The sequence below is a fragment of the Psammomys obesus genome, unplaced genomic scaffold, assembly GCF_907164565.1.
Source record: "Psammomys obesus unplaced genomic scaffold, mPsaObe1.curated_primary_1811, whole genome shotgun sequence".
Taxonomy (NCBI): domain Eukaryota; kingdom Metazoa; phylum Chordata; class Mammalia; order Rodentia; family Muridae; genus Psammomys; species Psammomys obesus.
This window is the reverse complement of record NW_026590405.1, coordinates 6,097,314-6,124,083: the sequence shown is the minus strand read 5'-3', so window position 1 is coordinate 6,124,083 and position 26,770 is coordinate 6,097,314. Positions and strand designations below refer to the sequence as shown.

Here is a 26,770-nt window from a genome sequence, read left to right as displayed (position 1 = left end):
CACACACACACACACACACACACACACACACACACACACACACACACCACCTGTTTAAGGGCTTGGGATGTAGTGTTCAGAATGTATGAGGCTGATGTCAGTTCCCAGCAACACACAGACACACGCACACTGAATTAAAATCATTCAGCCTGTATGTTAAAATCTGAGAATTTCTTTTTGTTCTATTCCATTGTGAAATTAAAGGGAAAACCTGCCCTTGGCTCGCTGAAGCTGCTGGAAGGACGTAACTGTGGGTGAGAATGGGTTTCACATGTATTTACGTCCTCAGGGACAATCACAGCAGTGAGATTAACATGTGACATTCATGAGTGGGGGATTTTGCCGGGCCGTGAAAGTCACGAAGGGCCCAGTTCCTGACAGTGCACTAGTAAATGATTTTCTTAGGAGCTAAATTGGTTCTAGAGACAGGCTTCCCGAGTGTGCTTGTGTGCTGTGATCTTTTCTTTAGATGTGCAGTTAGTTAGTGGATACTCAGAGAAGGGACCAAATGTGATTTTCCCCTTTTGTGTGTTTGTTCGTCAAGCAAATAAAGGAGTGTCAGATAAAGCCTCTTTGGGCATCTGCTGTCCTTTCACAGTTTTTTGTTTTTTGATGTTTTGTTGTTGGATATTAATATTTGTTATTGATTTATCTTTTAAGCAGTGGTTATTCCTACACCAGCTGTATACCCTAATCACCACACAGAGACTGATTTCTTTAATTAACCTAGAGCACAATGCTGGGCAGTAGTTCCTCTGTCCTAACCTCCAAGCCCGCGTAGCCTCCTCCCATTCAGATTTCACCCATTATTCTTGCTTTTAGTCACATCTTAGGGCCCATTCATCTTTCCTCCTCATTCCAAGTCCTGTCTTGCCAATCTCTCTTGCTCACTTCCTTTTCCTCCCTTCCAGACCAGGATGTCCCACTCTATTCTCTCCATTGCTCAGCGTTGTGGCTGGTTGTTTTATTGACCATACAGAGAACAAATGGTGGCATGTTTACACAAACCTGAGACAGGTGATACTTAAAATAAACATCACAATGCAGTGTCCAGCTTGAAACCAGATAGTGGGGTAAAGAAATCAGCATTTGAATGAACAAGGGGAAATTGTGTGTGGTGGACTTGTCCTTCATTTAAGTTTCCCATTTTTGGCAGAATTCTGTCTGTGGTGAATTGAGTGCATTTTCTTTGCCCAGTTGGCTCATTTGCCACCAGAACATAATACCAACAGTTCCCCCCTTTAAGTCCAATAAAAGGCTCCTTTTCTTTCAATACAAAAATAATTATAAAATTTATGAAAAATATTAGGTAAGATTTATATGTGCAATGTCTAGTTATATGCATTTAGCAACTTAGGAGAAAGCATTTGATTATTTTATCTCTATAAGTTTAGAGTTCTATACCTAACTTAACTTTTATCCTTATTGGTATTACCTATATGAAAACATTTTCTTAAATTCTAAACAACGTAAGCTTAATTGTGGAACTGTAACTACTTAGTCTTCAATCCCACCGAGATTTGAGAAGGAATAAAATTAATTATTTAAAATTAAATAGGAAGTGCATCTTATCAGCTTCCAAAAAAATAAAAAAATTGACAGAGACAGTTTGCTGCCTGAACAGTCACGTTATATCTCTCTATAACGTTGGAGCATCATCTTCAGCTTTCTGGCGCAGAATATGTGGGATCAGCACTTTATGTTACCTCTTTTGGTTGGTCTTCTTGATTTCTCTCTTCTTGTGTGTGGCCAAGATCTTCAGGTGGTCTTCCTGTCGTATCTGATTTTTATTAGTTTTGATGGAACCCATAATTTCTGTTCTCCTGTATGAACATACGAAAACCTCTTGCCCAGCGTAACACATTCCCTATTCCCTATTGTGGAATTAGGACCTATATATGCTGCTCTATTCAGCAGCCCTTTCTAAATTCCACTGTGTCTTAGCAGGTGTGCTACTTATCCCATTTAAACATTTTAAAGTTGATTAATCATGGTTTCATCTATTTTGGTAAGATACATTTCCCTTCTGTTTTATGGCCATCTTTTTAAATTACTTAGGTATTTTCATAATTGTTTGACCTGTAGGATTATCCGTCACTGTGTGGTGACTAGCTTAGCAGTGCTAACTTGTGGCCTCGCCCTGGAAACCATGACGTTTCATTGTCCCTCTCTGCAGGTTCACTAAGAATCTTTCCCCAGACAAGATCAACTTGAGCACTCTGAAAGGGGAGGGTCAGCTGACCAACCTGGAGCTGGACGAAGAGGTGCTGCAGAATGTGCTGGAACTGCCCACCTGGCTAGCCATCACCAGGGTCTACTGCAACAGGGCCTCCATCCGGGTGAGATGGGGTCCCCGTGCTGTTGCTGTCTTGAGCCGGGAGGCTTGTTTACTGGAGGGAAGCCATCACAAGCCTGTGTCTGCTTTTCTCTTTCAGATCCAGTGGACCAAGTTGAAGACACATCCCATCTGCTTGGTAATGGCCTTTTCTACTTGAAAGAAAGCTTTTGTTTTGTTTTTGAGACAGGGTCTCTCTAAATGGCTTTACAGTGTAGACCAGGCTGGCCTCAAACTCAGAGACCAGCCTGCCTCTGCCTCCAAAGCTCTGGGATTAAAGGTGTGCACAACTGCCGCCTGCGTTTGTTTTTTTAAAGGATGTTTTTTGCTGCTCAAGCTCTATTCGCAAGTTTCCTTTGGGACGCAGACAGGAATTAGAAGGGTGCGTGTGTGGCGGTGCGTAGCCCGCAGCTCAGTCCAGCTGTCTCGCCGACACTGTGTGAGTTCTGGGTGGCAGCTCAGTTCTCTATGAATTTTATTCCAGTGTCTGGATAAGGTGGAGGTGGAGATGAAGACTTGTGAGAGCCCGCGGCCCCCCAATGGGCAGTCTCCCATTGCCCTTGCTTCAGGACAGAGGTTAGTTCCTATGCACCCAGGTAAAGACAAGGGATTGATTGACTGGCTGACTGAGTGATGGATTGTCTTACATTGTAGCTAGGCTGGTTCAAACTTACGCTCTTTTTTTTTTTTTTTAAGATTTATTTATTTATTATGTATACTGTGTTCTGTCTGCACACCAGAAGAAGGCTCCAGATCTCACTATAGATGGTTGTGAGCCATCATGTGGTTGCTGGGAATTGAACTCAGGACCTTTGGAAGAGCAGCCATCTCTCCAGGCCCCTGATATTCTTTTTTTTTTTTTTTTAAGATTTATTTATTTTTTGATGAGCATATTTTTAAAAAATATTTATTTATTTATTATGTATACACTGTCCTGCCTGATTGTACACCTGCATGACAGAAGAGGGCACCAGATCTCATATTATATGATGGTTGTGAGCCACCATGTGGTTGCTGGGAATTGAACTCAGGACTCTCTGGAAGAGCAGACAGTGTTCCTAACCTCTGAGCCATCTCTTCAGCCCCTCCTGATATTCTTACTTTAGCCTATGAATGCTGGAATTATTTTTCCTGGCTTAAAATAAAACTTTGATTACTGAAAAAGTCAAACATACAACTAAAGCAGATAGGCTAGTCTATCAAATCCTCATGTTTCAAATATCAAACCTCAACAATTACCAACATCTTGCCAGTTTTCTTTCTGTGCACTCCAGGATTTGAAAGCAAGTTCCAGATGCCACATTGTGCCTGCATATTCTGTGTTACTAACGGCGCTGTGAACTTAGGGGCACAGAGCTTAGCACTGACTCACACTTCATTACATTTCACTCCCCCAAGCCCATGACAGCTCCCAGGTACCCAGGCTGCCTTTGAATTCATTGTGCGTAGCTTAGGCTGGCCTGGAACTCCTGGTCTTCTCAAGAGCTGGGATTAAGGCTATGCCACCATACCCTGCTTTCCACTCACTTAATGGCCATATCACTTATACGCTTTGGGTTTTGTGACTACCCATTCAGATGAATTTGTGTTTGTCTCGGATGAACACTAGGGATGTGCTTAGATGATAATGGTGTGGGGGATTTTTACTTTGGAAGAAACTTTCAGATTCTTCCCAACAGTTTACCAAAGTTTATCTGCTTTTCACATTTTATGTACTTTTCTCATGTCTTAGAGTCACATTTCTGCTTTTCTTTGGAGGTGGGGATTCATGGGGCTTCTTTTTCCTTTTGTAATGGAATATAACTTCTCAATTTTCTTTTCTTTTCTATCTTTTTCTCTTTTTGAGACATGTTTTCACTATGTGCTGGCCTAGAACTTGCTGTCTTCAAACTCACAGAGATCTGTGTACCTCTCTCTCTCTCTCTCTCTCTTCTAGACAGGGTTTCTCGAAAACCTTTGGTGTGTAGCCTTGGCTGTCCTGGACTTGCTTTGTAGACCAGACTGGCCTTGAACTCACAGACATCCCCCTGCCTCTGCCTCCTGAGTGCTGGGATCACAGGTATGAGCCACAGCTCTTTCATGTTGTTACCATATTATGGATCAAACCCAGGGCTTGTGCCATGGCAGGCAAGTGGTCTGCCACGTAGCTGCGCCCCAGACGGTCACTGCAGTTTTGATTTGTGTGTGAGGTTCAGTGTGGTTTTTTTCTGTGAACTGTGTGTATTTTGTTCTATTTTTATGGGATCTTGGAACTTTTATTAGTCCTATGTTGCTAAATTGCATATAAATGTGAACTTTCAGTTTTAATTTCTAGATATCCTCCCCCACTTTAGTCTGTCTGGTTGTCTTGGAACCACTATGTAGACGAAGCTGGCCTTGATCTCAAGAGATCTGGATGCCTTTTCCTCCAGAGCGCTGGGATCCAAGGCGTGCGCTACCACCTAGCTCTACAATGTTTTTGTTTGTTTGTTTGTTTGTTTTTGGTATTATGATGAAAAGTGATTCCAGAGTTGGCTTTAGCTTATAAGTCCTTGGCCAAGGCAACAGTGCAGTTTACAACCAGCCCCTCTGAATAGACTGAGCCCCTCGGATGCCCTCCAGTCCTTAAAGGTTAGCAATAAGAGCGGAGCACGGTGGCGCACACCTGGGATCCCAGCACTTGGGGAGGCAGAGTTCCAGGCCAGCCTGCCCTGCAGAGTGAGTTCCAGGCCAGCCATGGACATAAAGAGAAACCCTGTCTTGAGGAAATAAATGCAAATAAAAGTAAAAAAGGAAAGAAATGATGTTCTGAAGACTGTTTTGTTCAAGTGGGACGGGCCAGAGAAGAGAGCAGGCGGACTGTGGTGAAGGTGGCCAATGCATCGTGGACGAGCATGGGACTCAAGAATGTGTGTTTTGTAGCCTGCGTGCTTCCAGGCGTCTGCCTCTTCTCTCTCTGATGTTTCTGGCTTCCTAGTGGAAGGAACTATCCTGGCTATACTAGGTAGGGTGGAGATGGTAGCATCTTGAGCGGAAGTGACACTGATATCCCCTGGCCTGTCTGTGTGTCTTTCACATTTCTATTCCCTTTTTATAGAATTATGTGTCTTTGAAGAGGCTGGAGAGGTGGCTCTGAGGTTAAGAGCACTGGCTGTTCTTTTAGCAGATTTGAGTTCTGTCCTCAGCACCCACACAGCAACAGTTATCACCTGTAACTCCAGTTTCGGGGCTCCAACTCCCTCTCCCCCTTTTTTAAAAAATTTATTTTATTAATCATACAATATTCTGTCTGCATGTATGCCTGCATGCCAGAGGAGGGCACCAGATCTCATTATAGATGGTTATGAGCCACCATGTGGTTGCTGGGAATTGAACTCAGGACCTTTGGAAGAACAGTCAGTGCTCTTAACCTCTGCGCCATCACTCCAGCCCCCCAACTCTCTCTTTTGGACTCTGGGCAGGACAAGCATGTGATGTACAGACAGACATGCAGGCAATACACTCACACACATAAACATGAATTAAAACAAATGCTAAGAAAAACCCCAACCAAAACATTCAGGGGGTAAAAAAGCAACAAGGAGAAAAGAAGAAAGAAAAATAAGCAGTTTTGTCTGCTGCCTTGTGGTTCTGATCACTGACCCTCATCCATTGCAGTGAGTATGGCTTTGCCGAGAAGGTGGTGGAGGGGATGTTCATCATTGTCAACTCTATCACCATCAAGATCCACTCCAAGGCCTTCCATGCCTCGTTTGAACTGTGGCAGCTCCAGGGTTACAGTGTCAACCCCAGCTGGCAGCAGAGTGACCTGCGTCTGACCCGCATCACTGACCCCCGCCGAGGAGAGGTAACAGCGTTAGCATTCTGGGGGTTGTGTGAACAGAGGGATTTGAAGTAGGAGAAACCCCTAAAAGATGCTATTCCTGGTTGGATGGTGCTGTCCCCACTCTTGGGAAACCTGGGTCCTTTCTGCCCAGTGTTACTGCTCAGTTACAGATCTGGACCACTGCCTTCTGTTGTTGGGAGGTTAGTTGAAGAGCAGCAGCTCCCTTGCCCGCCTTGTCCCTCAGTTCTCCAGTCTTCTGGTTGATCTGATCCACAGAATCAAGGGGTTTTACTTTCCCTCCTTCCAGGTTTTAACATTTAAGGAAATAACTTGGCAGACACTTCGAATTGAGGCAGATGCCACAGATAATGGTGATCAGGACCCAGTTACCACCCCGCTGAGGCTCATTACCAACCAAGGCCGAATCCAAATAGCCCTCAAGAGAAGAGTGAGTATGCGTTCCCGTGCCACGAAAACGCCGGGAGGTTGGTATCCGCCACTGCCCTCGTTGTTGTTGGCCCCAGCAGTGGGAGGAAAGCTTTTTATCGTCCGGTTTGGTACTTTTACAAGCCACAGTTTCTATCCCTGTCGTGCGCACACTGGCCTGAGCATCTCCGGGTTGGCTGGTGCTTTTTATAATCACTCAAACCTGAGATATTTTGTAAGAAACAGGCTTTCCAAAGTGCTTGGTGGTTCTTTTCCACCTCCTGGAAGGTGAAAGGCTGCCAAGGAAGCCAGGCCACAGTCTCTTTGAGGCCTTGGTTGGAAGGTGCTAAACTATGTTCTCTGTGTCCCTCAGACCAAAGATTGCAATGTGGTTGCCTCCAAGTTGACGTTCCTGCTGGATGACCTGCTCTGGGTGCTGACTGACTCCCAGCTCAAGGCAATGATGAAGTATGCCGAGTCGCTGAGTGAGGCCATGGAGAAGTCAGCCCAGCAGAGAAAGAGCATGGCTCCCGAGCCTGTGCAGGTTAGAGACAGACTGGACATCTACTTGGGCTGGCAAGGGAGTTGATCAGCCCTAATTTCTGCCAATGTTGCAGGCAGTGAAGGTGTTTTGGCCTGCTGAGGGGTGAGGAAAGTTTTGAGTAGAAATCTTGTGCCTCTTCGGTTTGCTGAGTTCGCTGGGTCCCTCCTGGAGGTCAGATGGAGTGCTAGCCTCCGAGAAGGAAGTGTGTCAGCCTGTCTTCTGCCCTTGAGACTTGCGCTGTCTTGTAAGGCAGACAGTTGACAAGTTGTTTATATGTGGTGTGCCAGGTGCTGTAACAGGTAAAACCTGTGGCGCAGAGCACAGACAAGGGGCACCGCCCACCCAGCAGGACAGTGCACTCAGGGAAGACGTTCTAGATGTGCCTGAAGTCAGTCCAGTCCTGGTATGTGAGAGCGAGGGGGGCAACTCAAACCTGAGGACACACTTGAGTAGTTACCAGACTTGTTGAGGGTGGGCTTTTTGGAGTCTGAGTTGCTTTCTCGGGGTGGTGCTAAGTGAGCATCTAGATAGCAGTTATGAGGTAGAAGGGATGCTGTTAAATTTTGGATTTATTCATGTGGACCTGAGCTTACAAAAAGCATCAGAAGGGGCCTCTCAGAGTCTGGACTTGATGTCTGTCTGTCTGTCTTTTTTTCACTCTTTTTTTTAAAATTTATTTTATTTTATTTTATGTGCATTAGTATGAAGGTGTCAGATCTCTTGGAACTGAAATTACAGACAGTTGTGAGCTGCCATGTGGGTGCTGGGAATTGAACCAGGGTCCTTTGGAAGAGTAGTCGGTGCTCTTAGCCACTGAGCCATCTCTCTAGCCCCTCACTCAATCTTTTTTAAATAATTATTTTATGTACATTGGTGTTCGTGCCTGCCTGTATGTCTGTATGAGGGTGTTGGATCCCCAGGGACAGGAGTTACAGACAGTTGTGAGCTGCCATGTGAGTGCTAGGAATTTGAACCTGGGTCCTCTGGAAGAGCAGCCAGTGCTCCCAACAGCTGAGCCACCTCCCCAACCTCTGTCTCTCTTTCTAAATATTTAATTTATTTGTATTTTATATTCATTGGTGTTTTGCATGAAGGTGTGTCTGTGTGAGGGTGTTAGAAGCCCTGGAGCTGGAGTTAAAGACAGGTGTGAGCCACCATGTGGGTGCTGGGAATTGACAGGGTAGAGCAGCCTTCAGATCCTGACTGACGTTTCTCTCTCTGTTACATGTAGATCACTCCACCTGCTCCCAGTCCCAGTGCCCAACAGACCTGGGCTCAGGCATTTGGTAGCAGCCAGGGCAACAGCAACAGCAGCAGTAGTCGCCTGAGCCAGTATTTTGAGAAATTTGATGTCAAAGAGTCTTCCTACCATCTCCTCATCTCCCGCCTGGACCTGCATATTTGTGATGACAGCCAGTCCCGAGAGCCAGGTACCTATGAGGCCTGAGGCTGACTGGTTGTACATCATTGTCTATCTTGAGGGCAGAGCCTGGAATGAAGGTTTCTTCCTGCAGACACTGGCATTCAGCCTTGGTCAGTTCCCTTAATCTCAGGCATTGCTTGGGGGCCGCCCCCTGTGGTAGCTCTTTGTTGGCATGAAGTGGTGCCCTCCATCCAGCCCTTAGAGGGTGGGGGAGCCACCTGGCACACGGTATACACATGGCTGGCCCTTTTCCCACCGTGCTACTGCAGACCTTCAAGGATCGAGCCCAATCGGCATGAAACTTTTTCTCCCCAAGTCTCTGGAGAAATGCTGGTGTTCGCTAGAGGTTGAGAACCACTGGTCGGTAATTGTAGGGAAAATAAATTCAGTTACAGGAAGCCTCAGTTTTCAGATTTCTGTCTTTGGAGCTAAGGCTTGAATCCAGACCTTGTGTATATACCAAACAGACCCATGCTCTGCCCTCCAGCCCCACCCAGAACCAGAATGTTCAGTTTGGAGTCATTTTGATACTGTGTTGCGATAGTCAGATGTAGTGGCACACAGCTTTAATGCCAGTACTAGGGAGACAGTAGCAAGGGGATCTCTTAGAGTTTGAGGCCAGCCTGCTCTACAGAGCGAATCCTAGTGCAGCTGGGGCTACACAGAAAAACCCTGTCTCAGTCCTTCCCCCAGTTATATATGTCGTGTTTGTATGTGTAGGGAAGTGACGTCAGTGGCATACTTAAAAGAGTATCACACATTTGTATTTGTATTTATTCAGAGTGACTTATTTCTCTATGATCAATAACCTTTTGCTTCACTTCTCTGAGTACCCTCATTTGTGAAACTGAGTGTGATCAGCCTTTGCTCATTTACCTCAAAGCCATTGTCAGGCTCAAGTAAGAGAATCTGCTGGCAGCCGTCACAGTCACTAGACCACTGCCTGCTTCTTCACCACTGTCTGTGCACCTTTTACTTGCTCATGCTTTCTCCTGCTCACACGTGGCAGCTTTCCCTTTGGATTTTAACTCTGCAGCCTGCGCTTTGTTTGCCCCTCACTTACTGATTTTGTGGTGCCGGGGGTTGTGGGTGCTGTGCAGGTGCTGTAGCGCTAGCCACGCCTCCTGCTGCATATTTGTCTTTTGTAGTGAGACTAGGATTCAGTTTCAGAGGAGCACGCTTGCTTTTTCTTCCTGGGCCACCAAACAGTACTGCCTTTCTAGTTTGCTGTTCCTTGGTCTTCAGTGACTCCACTTCCATTTTTAGAGGGGACATGAGCAATGGCAGGTAAACATGGCTTTTCCCACCAGAGGAAGTGATGACTAAAACAATTATTTGTGCAGTAATTTCTTCCCAGTGTTGCTTTAGGCCTTGGAGTGGTGGTGAGTGCCCATCCTAGATGGGCCTCTTGAGTGTGAGGCCAGCCGGGGCTCCTCAGTGCAGTGCGAGCGCTGGATGTTGTGGTGGTGCACACGCGTGATCCTAGTGCTCTGGAGGCTGTGGCAGAAGCCCTGCCATGAGGTTGAGTTCAGCTTGTGCCATGTGGCAAGACCCTGTCTCAAGAGCACCCTTTCCCCAAATAGAAAGAGCACACTGTTGTAGTTGTCCAAGGTATAATTCTGGCCGTTGGGAGGTGGAGGCAAGAGGGTCAGGAGTTGAAGGTCACTGTAGCTATGGGTAGTAAATTTGAGACTAGCCTGAGTTTCATGAGACCTTGCCTAAAAATCACCAAAAATCCCCCCCAAATTATTAGTAATTATAGGTTTAAATTTAAGTTAAATACTAATAGCTTCGAAATAGCTAATTTAAAACAATTACTGTTTCTTACCCACAAATTCAACAAAGGAACCTTTATGTATTTTTCACATAGGAAGCACAGATGAGGGCTCATCAGTCAAGAACATTGGTTGCTCTTGCAAGAGGATCAGGCTTCAGTCCCCTAGGGGTTCATGTGCTACTTAGGCTCCCCGCCCCTCCCTGCTGCTCACCTGGCTCTTTGTTTCACAGGCGTCTCTGCAAACAGACTTACGGGTGGTGCCATGCAGCTGACCTTCCGCCAGATGGCGTTCGACTACTATCCCTTCCACCGGGCAGGTTAGAGAAATTTAACACCTTGAGCATGGCTCCAGATATTTGAGGTGGATTTCTCGGTTCATACCCTGACCAGCCAGCAAAAGGTGCTGGGTGTTGCTGCCTGTGTTCGGAGGGTGCTGGGGATATCTTGATAAGAGACAGCTGCAAACCTGGGTGGTCTTTCGACCCCTCAAGATCACCAGGGTTAAACCTTCCTAGAAACCCATAGTCAAAAGTGGCCTTTTGGAGCCCCAGGGAGTGAGAATTGTATATGAAGCTTGGAAGAGCATGCTGTTCTCAGGAGCCACTCTTCTTATCCCAGGAAATTCTGGGTTGTGGTTGGGATCTTAATTCTGAACTCTTTTTTTTTTTTGTTGTTGTTGTTGTTGTTGAGACAGGATATCTCTCTGTAGTTTTGGCTGACCTGAACTTTGTAGACCAGGCTGCCTCTGCCTCCCGAGTGCTGGGATCACAGGCGTGAGCCACCATGCCCGGCTTAATTCTAAACTCTGACAGGAAGACGACGTTGGAGTACTGGGCTGAACCCTTTTCCTTCTCTATCCCAAGGTGACAGCTGTAAGCACTGGGTGCGGCACTGTGAGGCCATGGAGACCCGAGGCCACTGGGCCCAGGAACTGGTGACGGAGTTTCAGAGTAAGATGCAGAAGTGGCTTGAGGAGACCAGTGTGAGACCATCATGGCACCTGGGGGTAGAGGCTCCCTTCCGGAAGAAAGCAGGTAGGTCTTGAGGACGTGGAGGCTCTTTCTGCGAGGCTGCGGAGATGGCTGGTGGAGGTGAAGCGGTGCATGCCTGCTCACCCAGCGGTATCTCACTGCGTGATGCCAGCGGCGCTCTCTTCTCCAGTTCCCGTTGGCCGCAGTGGCTTTGAACATACAGAGACTGCCACCGGGTTCCCACCCAGAGTGTTGCGCTCTCTTTGCTACTTCATGGTATTAATGTCTTGGGGTTTTACTTTCTAAATTTTATTAATAATGAGCAATGAATGTAGCTACTTCTTTCCCTTTTTATGTAGACTCTTTCTCTGGTCCTGGAAAGAGCCCTCTTGACAAAAGCCCTGCCCTGGGCCACCAGGCTGCCTTGGGGCCTCCAGCATGGAATCGCTTACGCTCTAGCTGCCTGGTTGTGCGAGTAGATGACTTGGACATCCACCAGGTGAGGGCATGGGGGACAGCATACATGAAGATGTGGAAGCCAGGGCCTGCGGGCCCCACTTCTGAGTAGATGGACAGTTTGTTCAGTTTGTGTTGAGCATGGCCTCTGAGAAAGGCCTCGGCATGTTCTCAGAGTGCTGCGTTACAGCCTTCTGCTGAGAACAAGCTTGGACTGGCTAAGGTGTCTTTGAGCCACTAGTTTGAAATTGCAGGTAGGACTTCAGCCATCCTGTGCTACACTTCCAGTTTGTGACCAGCCCATCCCCCAAACAAAAAGATCAGCAGCTTGGGGGTAGTGCAGAACACGTGGGAAAGGGCCTGGAGCATGTGTACAAAGCTCTGGGCTCCCCTCAGGGAAGGCTGTGGGAGGATGGCTGTGTTCCTCGGAGCACAGTCTGCCCTGGTTGCTGTGACACAGGCTCAGTTGTACTTGTGGTTACTTAGGTCTCCACAGCTGGACAGCCGAGTAAGAAACCGTCCACTCTGCTCTCCTGCAGCCGCAAACGCCACCACCTTCCGGCTCAGGTAGCTGCTGTCCATGTACAGTTCACTGAGTATTACTTCCCGGATAATCAGGAGCTTCCAGGTAAGCATCGGGCTGGCCGTTCCCTCTGTGGATGCCCGTCACCTTTGTCAGCTTTGAGGCTGCTGGTTATAGTCTGTGTTTAAGTTAATTTTGTGTGCCTGAGTTAAACTTTGCCATGGGGCCGTGCCCAGTATGCATGATCGATTGTGGAGATGCTCACCTAAAACCTCAGCACTCTGGGAGGTGGAGGCAGGGTTAACAGAGGTTGATGGTCTTCCGGGATCATCCATGGCTACATAGTGAGTTTGAGGTCAGCCTGGAGGGCGTGAGATCCTGTCAAAAGCAAAACAAGCAAAGCTGTGCTGCGTGCAGGGTTGTCTTTGCTGTTGTGATAGGAAGATGTCAGATGGTCAGTCAGTCTGTGCTGCGCTGTCGATGATGGTCCTTGTTTTCTCTGCTTCCAGTTCCCTGCCCCAACCTCTACGTCCAGTTAAATGGCCTGGCATTTACTGTGGATCCTGTCAGCTTGCTTTGGGGAAACCTCTTTTGTCTAGATTTATACCGCAGCTTGGAGCAGTTCAAAGCCATCTATAAGCTGGAAGATTCAAGGCAGAAAGATGAGCACTTGGACATTCGACTGGATGCATTCTCGTTGAAGGTAGGGACTTGTCTGTAGACACAGCTACATGCCCTCCGAGGCTCTGGTCTGCATTCTTGCTGTGTCCACTTGAAGGAAGTAAGAAAATCGGCTTTAGATGCCTCAGACTTGCTCGGAGGCCTTAACTGTGTTTCATTTTCTCTCTGAAGGTGAGCTTCCCGCTCGAGAGGAGAGAGCAGGCGAAGCTGCATCGACCCCAGGCGCTTGTCTTTTCTACGACAGGCGTGATTGCCACCAACACTCGGCACGCCCCACACTGCACCTGTCCTGACCTCCAGAGTCTCTTCCAGGGTTTTGCTGCTGCCGAGTTCTTCCGCTCTAGTTATGGTCACTTTCCCAAGGCTCCGGGGGGCTTCAGCCTTCTGCACATGCTCTTCCTGCATCATGCTTTCCAGATGGATTCCCACCCAGCTCAGCCTAGCCCTGTCCCTCCTCAGAGGCCTGCAGCATCCCAGGATCTTTGGTCCTTGCACTTTACTCAGGTCTGCTTGGACTTTGAAGGCACAGAAAACCTCAAAGGCCATACTCTGAACTTTGTGGCCCCCTTTCCCTTGTCCATTTGGGCTTGCCTTCCTCTCCGCTGGCAGCAAGCCCAGGCACGGCGGCTCCTTTTGGCCTCAGAGGGGAGGCTGAAACCGTCAGCCAGTTTTGGCAGTCCTGTGCACTCTGAAGCTCTTGCCCCCGAGTCTGTGTCCCATCAGAGGTCAAAGACTGAACGAGATTTGAAAAGCCTCTCGGGGTCTGCAGCAGTCCCAGCGTTCCCGGGAGAGGGTGATGCTGCCTCGGAGCACAGAGGGCACGTGGCAGAGCTGGGGGACGTGGCCGATGTCCATGTGCTCGTGCACTCTCCTGCCCATGTCAGAGTCAGGCTGGACCACTACCAGTACTTGGCTCTGCTCCGCCTCAAGGAGGTGCTTCAGGGGCTTCAGGAGCAGCTGACCCAGGACACGGAGGCCATGACCGGCTCTCCCCTGCAGGACCAGACAGCTTGCATTGGTGTCCTCTTCCCTAGTGCTGAGGTGGCTCTCCTCATGCATCCTGCCCCTGGGACTGCTGGTGCCGACTCTGCAGGCTCAGATACCACCAGCCTCATAGACTCAGAGCTCTCTCCGTCAGAGGACCGGGAACTGAAGTCGGATGCCTCCTCAGACCAGGGCCCAGTAAGCCCTCAGAAGGTCCTGAAGGACAGCAGTGTTGGAAACCTCGATGCATCCCAGGAAAGGCTGCATAGTGATGGAGAGCTACAGGACTTTGGTTCATTTGCACAGCAGCCAGCAGGGAAGAGCCATGAGGCAGTCGAGTCTCTGCAGGCCAAGAAGTTGAGCAGAGCTCAGACCGCCAGCTCACCAGCTGCCTTGACGTCCCCAGCTGATAGGGACGCTGCTCTGAATGGACAAGGCGAGCCCATACCTTTGAGGAACATTGAAGGGGAATTATCCAGTGCTATTCACCTGACCAAGGATGCCACAAAAGAGGCTCTTCATGCTACCATGGACCTCACCAAGGAAGCTGTGTCCCTGACTAGGGATGCCTTCAGTTTGGGTAGAGATCGGATGACCTCCACCATGCACAAGATGTTGTCCCTGCCTCCTGCCAAGTGAGTGGTCCTCGGCCTCCTTCAGTCACTGCTGCTTTCTCCAGTTGTGACCTTTGGGCTCACGGCTCTCTGCCATGTGCACTCTTAGAGAAAGCGTGGCTGGTGACTGCGAAGGCTTCAAAGTCAACATCTGTAGCTTTTTAGGGTGTGTAGCCTCACAATTACCGGCACAGACTAGGCTATATCAGACACCCATATTTTGTTCTTGTTCCTAAGGAAACCAAGGCCTTGGAAATGCTAGGCAAGTACTGTTATCACCAGCACCAGGCCATAACTCCTGGTCTAAATAAATATTGTGTGTTTGCTTGTGTTTTGGGACAAGATAGTGTCTTACGATATTGCCCAGATTGGTCTAGAACTAACTGACTGACTGACTGACTGACTTCCTAACTTCCTAACTTTCTCTCCTTCCCTTCTTTCCTTCCTTCTCTGTTCTTCCCTGCCTCTCTTTCTTTTTCCCTCCCTCCTTTCCTTCCTTCCATAATGCAACAAAAATTTTATTAGTGCTGAAACAGGTTTTTTTTTTTTTTCATGTAACCTTCAGTTTTCTGACATCATCTTCTTGAGTCTTGGCATTACAGGTGTGTGCCACTGCGCCTGACTTTGGTGTAACAGTCATTGCAGTGGGTTATCTTGTGATTTCTTTGTTTAATTTGATCCCCATATGGACCTTTGTATTTCTGGTGAGAGCGAGGGAGGCTGTGCTCTTGGGCTCATCCGATGACCAGAAGAGCAGGCCTTTGCCCTTGCTCCTTGTGGCAGCGCCACACTGGTGTCTGTCAGGGACAGAGGAGGAAACAGGCTGAGATCTAACTGTGTGCCAGGCCCTGTGCTGCGTGTTAGAGGTGTAGTAGGGTGAAAGAGAAACACAGAAGCGTCCTCAGAAGGTGGAAGACAATGGGTTTTCTCTGAGGTTTTTTTGTGGTTTTAGAAAAGACAGTGGAGCACGTGCAAGTCTCCTCTGGGACATTTGGTGGCTCACAGACTATTACAGTCAAGAAGTAGCGCTTCTTTTCTTTTTCTGTTAAATAACTTTATTTTTGTGTATGGATTTTTTTTCTGCATAAAAATGCAGTGCCCAAGGAGGCCAGAAGAGGGCATCAAATACCCTGGGATTGGGTTTACAGATGCATGTGAGCCACCGTATGGTTGCTGGGAATTGAACTCAGGACCTCTGGAAGAACAGCCGGGGCTCTTAACCAGTGAGCCATCTCTCCAGGCCCTCTTCTCATTTTTATGTGGGTGTGCATTTGTGTGGAGGTCTTAGGTTGATGTTGGGAATCATTCTGGATTACTCTTCACCTTTCTCATTGAGGTGGGATCTTGGGCAAACCCAGAGCTCATCTGTCCATTTAGTGTAGCTGGCTAGCTTGCTTGTCTCTGCCTTCCACGCCTGAGTTATGGGAGGGGTGCCATGTCCACTGGCAGTTTGTGGGTTCTAGGGATCTGAGCTCTGGTCCTCATACTTGCTTGGCAGATGCTTTTGCTGAGGAACCATCCCCCCAGCTCCTTCTATACGAATTGTGAGTCTCTAATGTCTGTGTGTGAAGTACCTGCAAGGGTGGGCAGCCACGGAGGAAGGAAAGGAGTCCTCAGAAGGATCCATGGAGGCTGGGGAGATGGCTTAGCTGCTTTCCCCAATGTGAACATAAAAGGAAGCTGGGCACACACCTGCAGTCTTAACGCCAATGAGGAGGAGACAGGAGGATGCCTTGGGCTTGCTGGCCACCATTTCTAACCAAGTTGTTGAGAGGTTAGCTGAGAGACCCTGTCCAAAATACAATGTGGTGAAGAAGTTGAGGAAGACACCTATGCTGACCTCCAGCCTTCATGTGCGTCTGTAGACACGTAAGCACACGTGAATACATGTGAGCGCGCACAATGCAAAAGGGGGTGGGAGGTGTAATAACACTAGTCTAAAGGTCTCTGTGTGCCAGCTTCTGCCTTTAGTGTGGCATTTGCCCATTGAATTCTTGTGGGCCCATGGGACACATACTGATTCCGTGTCCCATTCCATAGGAAACAGCTTGGCAAGGCAGGATCTTGTCGAAGATCATACGGCTCCGCTGGAACATGAATTATTACTATTTTATTAAAGTCCTGTGTCAGTCACATAACTTGTGAGTGGAGGGATAAAGGTGAAAGCCAGGCTCCTAGTCACTAACTCTCCCTTCTCTAGATGGAGATGAGGGAGGGAGGGAGAAGAGAGATGAAGAAGAAAAGGATGGACAGACTCTTGAATACCTTCACACTGATGGCCTTCATTTGCCTTTTCCTGGCCTCCCTGTTTCTTTTCTTCTTTTTAAAGCTTTATTTTATCTTATTTTACTTTGGTTTTTCAAGACAGCACTTCTCTGGCTCTCCTGGAACTCACTCTGTAGACCAGGCTGGCCTCACAGAGATCCGAGGTCCTCTGCCTCCCGAGTGCTGGGATTAAAGGTATGTGCCACCACTGCCCAGGTATTTCTTTTTCTTAATTTTAATGTTGAGTGCTTTGCTTGCATTTATGTCTGAACACATGGGCACAGCATCTGAAGAGGTCAGAAGGTGTTGGATCCCTTGAAACTGGACTTGCAAGTGGCTCTGAGCTGCTGCATAGGTGCTAGGAACTGAACTCAGGTCCTTAGGGAAAGCAGCTCTTGCTCTTGACCACTGTGCTGTCTATCCAGCCGCATTTAAGAATTTTTTTAAAGATTTATTTATTTATTATATATACAATGTTCTGTCTGCATGTGTGCCTGCACGCCAGAAGAGGGCAGCAGATCTCATTATAGATAGTTGTGAGCCACCCTGTGGTTGCTGGGAATTCAACTCGGGACCTTTGGAAGAACAGCCAGTGCTCTTAACCTCTGTGCCATCTCTCTAGCCCATCTTTAAGAATTTTTAAAGCTACCCACTTCTGTAATCCCAGAACTCTGGTAATCTAGAACATTAGGATGAGTTTGAGACCCTGTCACAAAAAGACACCAACCCCCACCAAGTTTTTAAAAAAATCTTTAATTAAAGCTTTTTTAATAATCTGGTTGCAATCCTTGTGTTGTATGAGAACACTTGGTGGAGGTTAGAGGACATAGGTTGGTCTTCATCCCACCTTTAGCTGTTGGCTCACCTCTCAGATAAGTCAACCACCTGTCTTTAGCATGTTCTCCTCTGCTCTCCCATGACCCACCCTCTGTGCCTGAGCCGAGCCAGGTCGAGCTGCTGGGCAGTCACGTCATGTCTCACTTTGCGGTTTGTGCCCTTTCCCTCTTCAAGTGCTGTCTGCTTCGGCTCTTTCACGGCCCTTTGGGATACACTTTAGTGCTGGCGCCTGAACCTTGTGTGGTGGCACAGACTTGTAATCCTGGAACTTGGGAAGATCTCGAGATCCAGGCTGGCCAGGGCTACAGGGCAAGACTTTAATTTCAAAACCAAAGGAAGAAGCTGGGTGGTGGTAGCGCAGTACTTGGGAGGCAGGCAAGTGGATCTCTGTGAGTTTGAGGCCAGCCTGGTCTACAGAGCGAGTTCTAGGACAGCCAGGGCTACAGAGAAACCCTGTCTCAGAAAAAAGAAAACGTTTCCTAAAACGCTGTTCTTGGTCATCTGTCCTCTGGCCTTCAGCCTCTTAGGGCAGGAATGACTTGGTGTCTCAGAACGTGACTATCTGCCAGTCTTCCTCCTGTGGGCAGGGATGCCCTTCCCATCAGTCTACCCACCCGCACGTGTCTCTCCAGAGCAGTTGAGTAAAGACTTGCGGAATGGGGCTGTGGAAACGGCTCAGCCTTTAAGAGCTCTCGGCGGGACTCGAGTCAGGCAGCTCACAGCCTTCTGTTGCTCAGCTCAAGGAGGTCTTTGGCCTCCGCAGGGGCTATGCCTCTGAACATACACAAAAGACATGTGCCTGCACCCACATACACACATTAAAGAAACAAGACTTGCAGGGTGAATGCATGTGGCTTTGGGGACCACTTATCACCAGGGTGGTTGGCCTCTTTTGTGAACCCCAGTAACCTTGAGATTTAGTGTTATTAGCTGTTTTAAGTTTTAAAATGCTCAAACAGGAGGAGTCAGAAAGGCCATTGGAGATAGCAAGCATGTGTTCACATTAACTGGCTGAGCTAGGGAAACGTATTAGCCTGAGGTTGAGAACAAACAAGTCTTCAAAGCTGACTTGGTGGGTTTGGTTTATTTTTATTTTTATTTTTAACATAGGGAAGCCATGGTGAAGCCTGATGAGGGACCCCCAGTGACTGGAGCTGCTGCCCGGCTCCGGTTTTTCTCCATGAAGAGGACAGTCTCTCAGCAGTCATTTGATGTTGTCTCGGTGGACAGCACTGGCCCTGAGGACCGGATTTCGGTGGACAGTGATGGCAGTGACAGCTTTGTGATGCTCTTGGAGGCTGGTATGTGGGTATGAGGCCGCATCAGTGCAGAGAGAGCTCTGTGGCTGACGCTCACAGCAGGAGGACTCGTGGGACTGAGGCAGGAGAGTAGACGGTTCTCACCAAAACAAAAGAGAGGACTGGCACGATCGTGTTCATGGCCTTAGGTCCTCATTCCCTAGGTCATTTTTAAATTTATTTTTTGGGGTTTTGTGGGGGGTGGGGTGGGGGAGTCTCATGTAAGCCATGCTAGCCTTGAACTCCCTGTTTTCTTGCCATGACTCCTTCTAGCTCTCTTACAGGTTATTGTTTAATATTTAACATTTATCACAGAAAAAGATTAAAGTCAAATTTTTAGTCCTAGAGCCACAAGATTAGCTGATCAGGGCGGATTTTGTGTCGTCAGTGGCACATACTTGCTGTCTGGGATTTCTTTTGCCTGTGTGTGTGTGTGTATAAATTTTGAAAGATTTATTTATTTTATTATGTTTAATTTGTTGATATTAATTCTATATTCATTTACATGTGTGAGTGCTTTGTCTGAATGTGTATAAGTATACACATTCGTGTGCATGCCTGGTGCCCGTGGAGGCCAAAAGAGTGTGTTGGATCCCCTGGAACTAGAGTCAGGGACTGTTACAAGCTGCTGTGTGGGTGTGAGATCCTAGCGGGTGTTTACAAAGGCAGCTGGTGTTTTTAACCTCTGAGCAATTTGTCCAGCCCTTGCCTGTGTGTTTTGTTGTTGGAAAATAACTTGTTTTTTTTTTTTTGTCTGTTGCTACAATGGTTAACTTAAATTTTTAGAAATGATTTATGATAGTATAATACATATAATTATGTATATATTGTGTTTATGGGTATCGGCTGTCCTCTGCGTTTCTGCAACATGTGTGTATGGTGCTGTAGACACCAGAAGATGGCATCAGATCTCCTGGAAGTTCCAAGGGTCTCTGGAAGAACAAATTGAGCTCTTTACCACTGAGCTGTCTGTTTAGCCCCATACGTCGATTAGATTATGTCGATTAGATTTTAGGAATTAAATTTATCAGTTTGGAAGTCACATGCTTTTAGCTTATCAAAACAGAAACTTATTAAATGATTCCCTCAGAATATTTGAAGGACACATTTATGTCTTTCATATGTTATTGTAATTACTGTTTTGGTGTTGCTCTAATGGAGGCTCTCAGGGTGCTGGTGAGTGCTCTGGCTGAGTCCCAACCTTTTCCTTGTATTTTCCCTGTATTTCTTATTGGGCAAACTGGAATGTATGTGTCTGTGAGGTGATGTATGCTGTCTCACAAATGTGCCGTCTGCTCTCCTGTGCAGCTGGAGGATTGCAGCCTCCGGCCGCCATCTTTCCATTCCCTGCCCTGACAGCTCCTAGTAACCACCATTCTGTGTGCAGTGTCTGATTGTTCCCTGTACCACATAGGAGTGCCAGCGTGTGCTTTGTGCCTCTGTCCACACTGTCTCAAGTGATAGCTTTTCCTGAACACGCGTGCACACACTCCCCGTATTTGCTGGATAATGGGCACTTGTTGGTTGTGTGACTGGGCAGTTGTGAATAGGCTGCAGTAACCATGGTAGTTCACACATTCCTTGACTGCACTACTGTATTTCTTTAAGTATAGCTGAAAGTGGGGTCGCTAGGTCATGTGGGAACGCTTACTCTTTATTTTTCATGGAAAATGTTAGCATTTACTTAGCCTCCCTGGCTGGCTTTACGCCACCAGGACACAGGCACCTCCAACACCCTTAATCTTCTCTTCAGCTCTTCTGCTGAAGAATTTGGCCCTCACGATGACAGGCTGCTTAGGGAGCTTGCCCTTCCCCAGAGCTTTGTTGCAGCCCGATCGCACAACATCAATGATGGGAGCAGTCCCAGTCTTTTTTTTTTTTTTTTTTTTTTTGCTGCATTGACCCGTGTCTGCTCACTGACCAGGGACCACAATTTATTGAGGTTGACGGCTGAGCAGAAGCTCTGATTCCTCTTTAAGTGGGTAATGCCTCATACCAACTTTCCCAAAGTTACCTGGATGATATTTGTCGAAGTTGATCCTGTGGTGATGCATGCCTCCAGCATTCCCGTGGCCTCCTGGGCGCTTATTGATGCCGCTGTGACTGTGGCTTACTTAGCCCCAGAGTTTTTGTGTCTTCTTCATTCTGGATGGCATGGTGACAGCAGAAAGAAAAGAGCAGGAACTCTTACTCTGAGAGCTGCTGTTGTGCATACGCCTGGACTGATTTTCATCGTCCCAGCGCTGTGTGGGGATGGAGTCTGTCGTCTTCACCTTCTTTCTTTTTTCTTCTGCTCTTCCCCGCCCCTCAGTTTGTTTGTGTAGCCCTGACTGTAGACGCCCAGAACTCTGAGAGATGGCCTGACTACCGTTCCCTAATGCTGGGATGAAACGTGTGTGCCACATGGTCCAGCTCTTCTCCACATTCTTGTAAACACTTGTTTTGTATTTTTGGGGGATGGCTGTGGCTTTTTAAAAAGATGTTTATTTGCTTTAGTTCTGTGTCTGTACGGACATGTGCATGTGAGTACTGGTGCCCTCGGAAGCCAGCGAGGGCATTAGATCCCTGGAGCTGGAGTTACAGGCAGTTCTTAGCCTCTGGGAACAGAACCAGGTCTTCTGCAGGAGCAGCCGGTGCTGTGAACCACTGGGCCATCTCTTCAGTCGTGGTTTTGGCTTTTTGAGTCAGGTCTCACTGTGTAGGCCAGGCTGGTCTCCAACCCATGATCCTCGACTGTTCTCCTGTGTGCGTGGATTCCAGGCATGTGCTACTGTAGCTGCTTGCTCACCTATTTATGATTTGTTTATTCTAGTTAATACAGTGCACACCAGACTCTAGGTTTAATGTGTGTACTGTAGAATTTCCTTTCACTTCAAGTCCAAATGTAGTTCTTTATGCATCTATACCCTATGCTGATTATCTGTTGACCACCAGCGGACGTGCAGGTTGCTTCTGTTTACAGGTTGTATTAAATTTGACCAAATATAGCATTTTAAAAAGTTTTTTTTTTCCAAATACAGTATTGCACTTTAAAAATTAACAGTCCTTAGATCCATAAACTCTCTAGTTAGTTTTTAAATGTCCAGTTTTATTTGTTTTTAGAGTTGTTGCTGGCTTTAGAGGCTAATGTGAACGGATCTTTCTGACTTCTGAATTCAATTCTTTCATTACCTTCTTCATGCAGAGTCTGGTCCAGAGTCTGTTCCACCAGGATCTGGGACAAGTGTCTTGGATGACAGTGGTGTTCAAGGGAGCCCTGTTACGGATAGTTGCGGCCAGGGGTTGCCAGAGACCAACAGCTCAGTGTCAGCCAGCGGTGACCTCGTCCTTCACTCGGTCAGCTGCCACTCTCTCTTCTGTGCAGAGGGTAGGCTCTCGGTCAGGTGTGACGCTCGGGACTTACAACTAAGAGAAGCTGTTTTGACAGGTGTCAGTTTTGGTCCTGAAAGTGAATGAAGTATCATTTGGGATTGAGGTTCGTGGTGAGGACCTGACAGTAGCCTTGCAAGCAGAGGAACTGGCTGTACAGCAGCTGGGCACCGTGGGACTCTGGCAGTTTCTTCATGGACAGTGCCCAGGTATGGATGATGGACATTCCAGAAAAGTGGTGGGATTCACCTGAGGTGGAGGAGGTTAGCCCCTGGCACCGAGCCCTGTGCTGTAAGGGCAGCCGATTTCTCTTCTCTGTGGTAGCCATTGACTGCAGGAGGCTCCCTGGAGCTTTTCCTGAACATCACTTACCTCCAGGCCCACCGGGCTTAAACAGGAGGCATGCCCTCTTTTTTTGGCCTTGTGGCTGCCAACAGAAAGCTTTATCTGATGGGGGACTTCACTCATTCATGCTCATTTATTTCATATAAACGATCATTTATTGCAAATATGACTTATGTTATAGGTTTCATTTAACATTTTTAAAAATCTTAAGTAGGTACAAAGGATATTTATAAAGTTTGCATCAAACAGCAACACTGCAGGGGACACTTACTCCTCCCAGTTGCTCTGTTCGCACAGCAGCGGCTGCTGGGAGCTCTCCCCGACACTGCCTCTGACACTGCCTCTGAGCAGTGTCCTGAGCAACTCTCTGCTTGAGTTTAGTGCTCACTATTCTCTTGCTTCACATCTCATTTTCCATGTGTTTCTATCAATGTGACATTTACTTTTGAATATTTTTCTAAATAGACTCATAGTGTTATTTTTTATTTCACAAAACATTGTTATTATTAACAAATCTTTTTCTTCATCCTCTTTCTCTTTTTCCTCCTCTTCTTCTCTTCTTCCTCTTCATCTCCAAGCTGACTGATTCAAACTGGCTTCTCTTAGCCTTGGCTTCTGACTGAATTGCTCTGCCTAGCCTCAAACTAATTCTGGCAATATGTTTTAATTTTCTGGCTCCTCATTCCTGGCTTGTTCTGTCTTCACCTGTGTCTAGCTTATTCTCTCTGCAGCCTGTAAAACTGTCCTAGTAATCAATTCTCCCTGTACTGCTCTGAAGCAGCCTCCCTTCTCTGTCTATTGGGTGTATCTTATCTCTGACTCATTTTGTCAAATCTTTCTCTCATTGTCACTGTTTGCCCCTCAATTAGACATCATTTTCAAACTGATGGCTGCTCCTTCTACAAAGTAATCTTACCTTCATTGTTTAGGATTAAAGGTGTATATAAGGGTGTGTCCATAATCTAGCTAGATCATAATGTAATCCAGAACATGTCTGCATTCCAGCTGGATCACATCGGCCTAGAAAGACTTGCCAGAGCAGCCATGTTGCTGGATTAAAATTCCTGTGCGGGTTGGCATTGGTAAGGTGCAGATGCCAGTGCCAAGTCTTCAGAGAAGGGAGACATGCTTAAATTTGGGAATTGCATGTCCGTGTTTTAAACACTTTTGCTGTGCTGACAGTCCAGCGCCTCAGATTCACGGCAAGGCCTTGAGGGGCATTTTAACAAAGAGTCTAAGGTTATGGGCTCGGACTGCCTGGCTTCAGTCTTACCTTTGCGATACCTGACTGTGTGACTTTGGGCAAGTCATTTCCTGTGCCTTAGTTCATTCCTGTGGGGTTGGATGGTGCTAATATGTTGGCATAGGGCCATCATGAGTATGGGCATAGCTGAAGTGCTTGCAATAGTCCTAGATTAACATGTTTTTTTGGGCTCTCTTTCCAAAGGCACAAGTTCTCAGGAACCCTCAAATCTGAAGACTGGCCACACCAGGCCTGCTGTGGGGCTGCGCTTTGAGGTGGGGCCTGGTGCAGCTGTTCATTCCCCACTGGCCATACAGAATGGCTTCCTGCGGTTCTTATTACGGGGCTGTGACCTGGAGCTGCTCACATCAGTGCTGAACAGCCTGGGGCCTTTCTTGGAGGACGAGGAAGTCCCAGTGGTAGTCCCCATGCAGATTGAGCTCCTGCGCTCCAGTATTACTCTCAGGGTGAGCAGGGCCGTGGCGGGTGCTGGGCTCTGAGTGACAGTGTCTTCCATCTCTTCTCAGTCGCTGGGCAAGTGAAGAAAGGATTGGCATTCTCTGCCAGTATTCAGTAGTGTGGAAATGGGCGGCCCAGGTAAAAGCCTAAACTGGGGCAGGAAGCCAGCTCTCCAGTAAAGTGCTCGCTGCTCAAGCATGAGGACTTGAGCTTAAGTCCCTTCTCACAGTTAAAAGATGTATTCTGAGGAGGAGGAGCATGAACTTCCTGGAACTTCCCGACCAATGAGCTTCAGGTTCAGTGAGAGTCAGTCTCAGAAGTAGTGCTGGGAGGGGCTGGAGGGATAGCTCAGCGGTTAAGAGCTCTTGCTGCTCTTGCAGAGGACCTGAGTTTTTTTCCCCCAGCATTCACATGGTGGCCCACAGCCATCTGTTACTGCAGTTCCAGGGGATCTGACACTATCTCTGACCTCTGTGTGTGGTACATATACATACGAGTATATAAAACATTTATACACATAAACATTTAAAAAATTAAGGAGGAGCATGATTGAGGTAGATGCCTTGGCCTGCACATGCGCACATACAGGAACGTGTATGTGCCTGAGCACATGTGAATCTGAACACACACACACTCAAAAAGCCTAGGTTATCTGTAACCCTGATCCTCTCTTTGACCTGTAACATAATTGCACCAGGCTCCTGGTTTGTCTCAGTTTCACCCTCTCTAGGATGGATGAGGCTTGGTTATGCCTCTTGTATCTTGCAAGAATGTATGGGTGAACTAGCAAGATGGTAAACACATTTGCTGCCAAACGTGATGACCTGGGTGTAATCCCTGGGGCTGAAAAGTGAGACCTCTTCTCACAAATTGCTCTCTGACTTCCATATGAGGGCCTTGGCATGCACACGCAGACACATACAGAGATACATGGATAATACATAAATGTATTAAAATCCGTGGCATCAAACGGCTCTGAGCTGACTGGCAGAAGCATGGGCATGCTGCCCTGAGCTAGGTGGATTAGTCACATGGTTCCCTCTCTCTCCTTCAGGATGATATCCCTCCTATCTATCCAACATCCCCTGGCCCTGTCCCCATCACTTTGGTAATGGACCATCTTGTGCTGAAGCGGAGTGACGATGGTGTATTTCACCTTGGCGGTGAGTCAGGCCTCTTGGCTTCTCTGCTTTGTCTCTTTCTCTGAGAAGTCAGCATGTTGACAAGGAACTGTCAGCTGTTGGCAGGCATTTTTCACTTAAAATGGCCATTATTTTTCCAGCTCCTGCTCAGGACAGACCATTGGCTGAAGTACCTGAGAAGCAGCAGCTCCCAACTGAACAGGTGCTCCCGGTGCCCACAGGACAGGGTTTGGTAGGCCAGGTGAGGACCGAGCTAAATGGAAGCTTGTCATAAACATCTAGGAGCTGTAACTCGGGAAGCAGTTATACAACTCAGGGGTCTAAAAGGCCACCTGTTGTGTACAGCATGTGGTTTGGCCTCCTGCCGCTAGCAGCAGCTTCGGAAGAGATGGAAGAGGCTCTGGACAGGAGCTGGCGGGGAGTGTCCACTGCTGTCCCTGTCCCTGTAGCTGATGGGCTCTGCAGAGGGAATTGGGCCCTTGGGAAGCTGCTTGAGTTTTGTTTTTTGTTTTTGTTTTTGTTTTTTTTCTATGCAAAAGGTTTATTAGGGTATGGAGGGAAGGGGGGGAAACAGGACATGATGGAGAGGGAGAAAGAAAGGGGAATGGGGAGCCCTGAGAGAGAGAGAGAGAGAGAGAGAGAGAGAGAGAGAGAGAGAGAGAAGCAAGAGTAAGAGGAGTGAGAGAGAGAGACCGCTGCTTGAGTTCTTAATCACTGCCCCACTTTGCTTCTGTTGAGGTCCTCCTCTCTACCTCGTTATTGGTGGTTGTTGCAAGGAGATACTGCTTGTTCCCTAATGGTGAATTATTTCTCCTTCAGGGGAGAGAATTGCCCACCATACAGCAAGAGCTTATGGACACCAAACAAGCACTGGCCATTGCCAACCAGGACAAAGAAAAACTTCTTCAGGAGATTAGGAAATACAACCCTCTCTTTGAGCTTTGACAGCAGCTCAGCTGTCTGTGCCAAGGAGATATCACCAGCAATAGCGCCACCGAGGACAGAGGTGCCACAGAGCCTGCGGGGCAGGGAGCACGCAGTTCACTCCCTCGTGTGCTTCCTGATGGCTGCTAGCCTGGGTGGAGGACAGGGCAGAGCATGGCTGCATCCAGGAACTGGGATAGCTCTGTACCTGGCTGCACCATGCCTTGCCATTATGTAGCCTTGTAGCCTTCTGCAGACTAGAGAAATCTTCTCAACACTGTAGAGCAGTTCTCTTCATTTCATGGCTGTGGTGTTTGCTTCCTTCATGGCCTGCGTGAACAAGTGTCTG

The 26,770-nt window shown here is 47.6% G+C and overlaps 1 protein-coding gene and 1 pseudogene across 1 annotated transcript in view; one reads left to right on the top strand and one right to left on the bottom strand.

Moving 5' to 3' along the window:
- Bltp3a (bridge-like lipid transfer protein family member 3A) overlaps positions 1-26,703 on the top strand; it is a 51,582-nt gene extending 24,879 nt beyond the window's left edge. Inside the window, exons 4-23 of the mRNA XM_055607023.1 lie at positions 2,177-2,339; positions 2,436-2,474; positions 2,820-2,911; positions 5,972-6,161; positions 6,448-6,588; positions 6,940-7,110; positions 8,342-8,540; positions 10,541-10,627; positions 11,174-11,344; positions 11,641-11,780; positions 12,224-12,365; positions 12,770-12,963; positions 13,113-14,560; positions 18,752-18,942; positions 22,124-22,275; positions 22,367-22,517; positions 24,101-24,363; positions 25,410-25,518; positions 25,638-25,738; positions 26,317-26,703. Of these exons, the coding sequence (XP_055462998.1) occupies positions 2,177-2,339; positions 2,436-2,474; positions 2,820-2,911; positions 5,972-6,161; positions 6,448-6,588; positions 6,940-7,110; positions 8,342-8,540; positions 10,541-10,627; positions 11,174-11,344; positions 11,641-11,780; positions 12,224-12,365; positions 12,770-12,963; positions 13,113-14,560; positions 18,752-18,942; positions 22,124-22,275; positions 22,367-22,517; positions 24,101-24,363; positions 25,410-25,518; positions 25,638-25,738; positions 26,317-26,442 (4,270 nt within the window). The 3' untranslated portion in view covers positions 26,443-26,703. The remainder of the gene's footprint in view (positions 1-2,176; positions 2,340-2,435; positions 2,475-2,819; positions 2,912-5,971; positions 6,162-6,447; positions 6,589-6,939; positions 7,111-8,341; positions 8,541-10,540; positions 10,628-11,173; positions 11,345-11,640; positions 11,781-12,223; positions 12,366-12,769; positions 12,964-13,112; positions 14,561-18,751; positions 18,943-22,123; positions 22,276-22,366; positions 22,518-24,100; positions 24,364-25,409; positions 25,519-25,637; positions 25,739-26,316) is intronic.
- LOC129676624 (60S ribosomal protein L27a-like) lies at positions 20,643-21,095 on the bottom strand (annotated as a pseudogene).
- Positions 26,704-26,770: the final 67 nt, after the last annotated feature.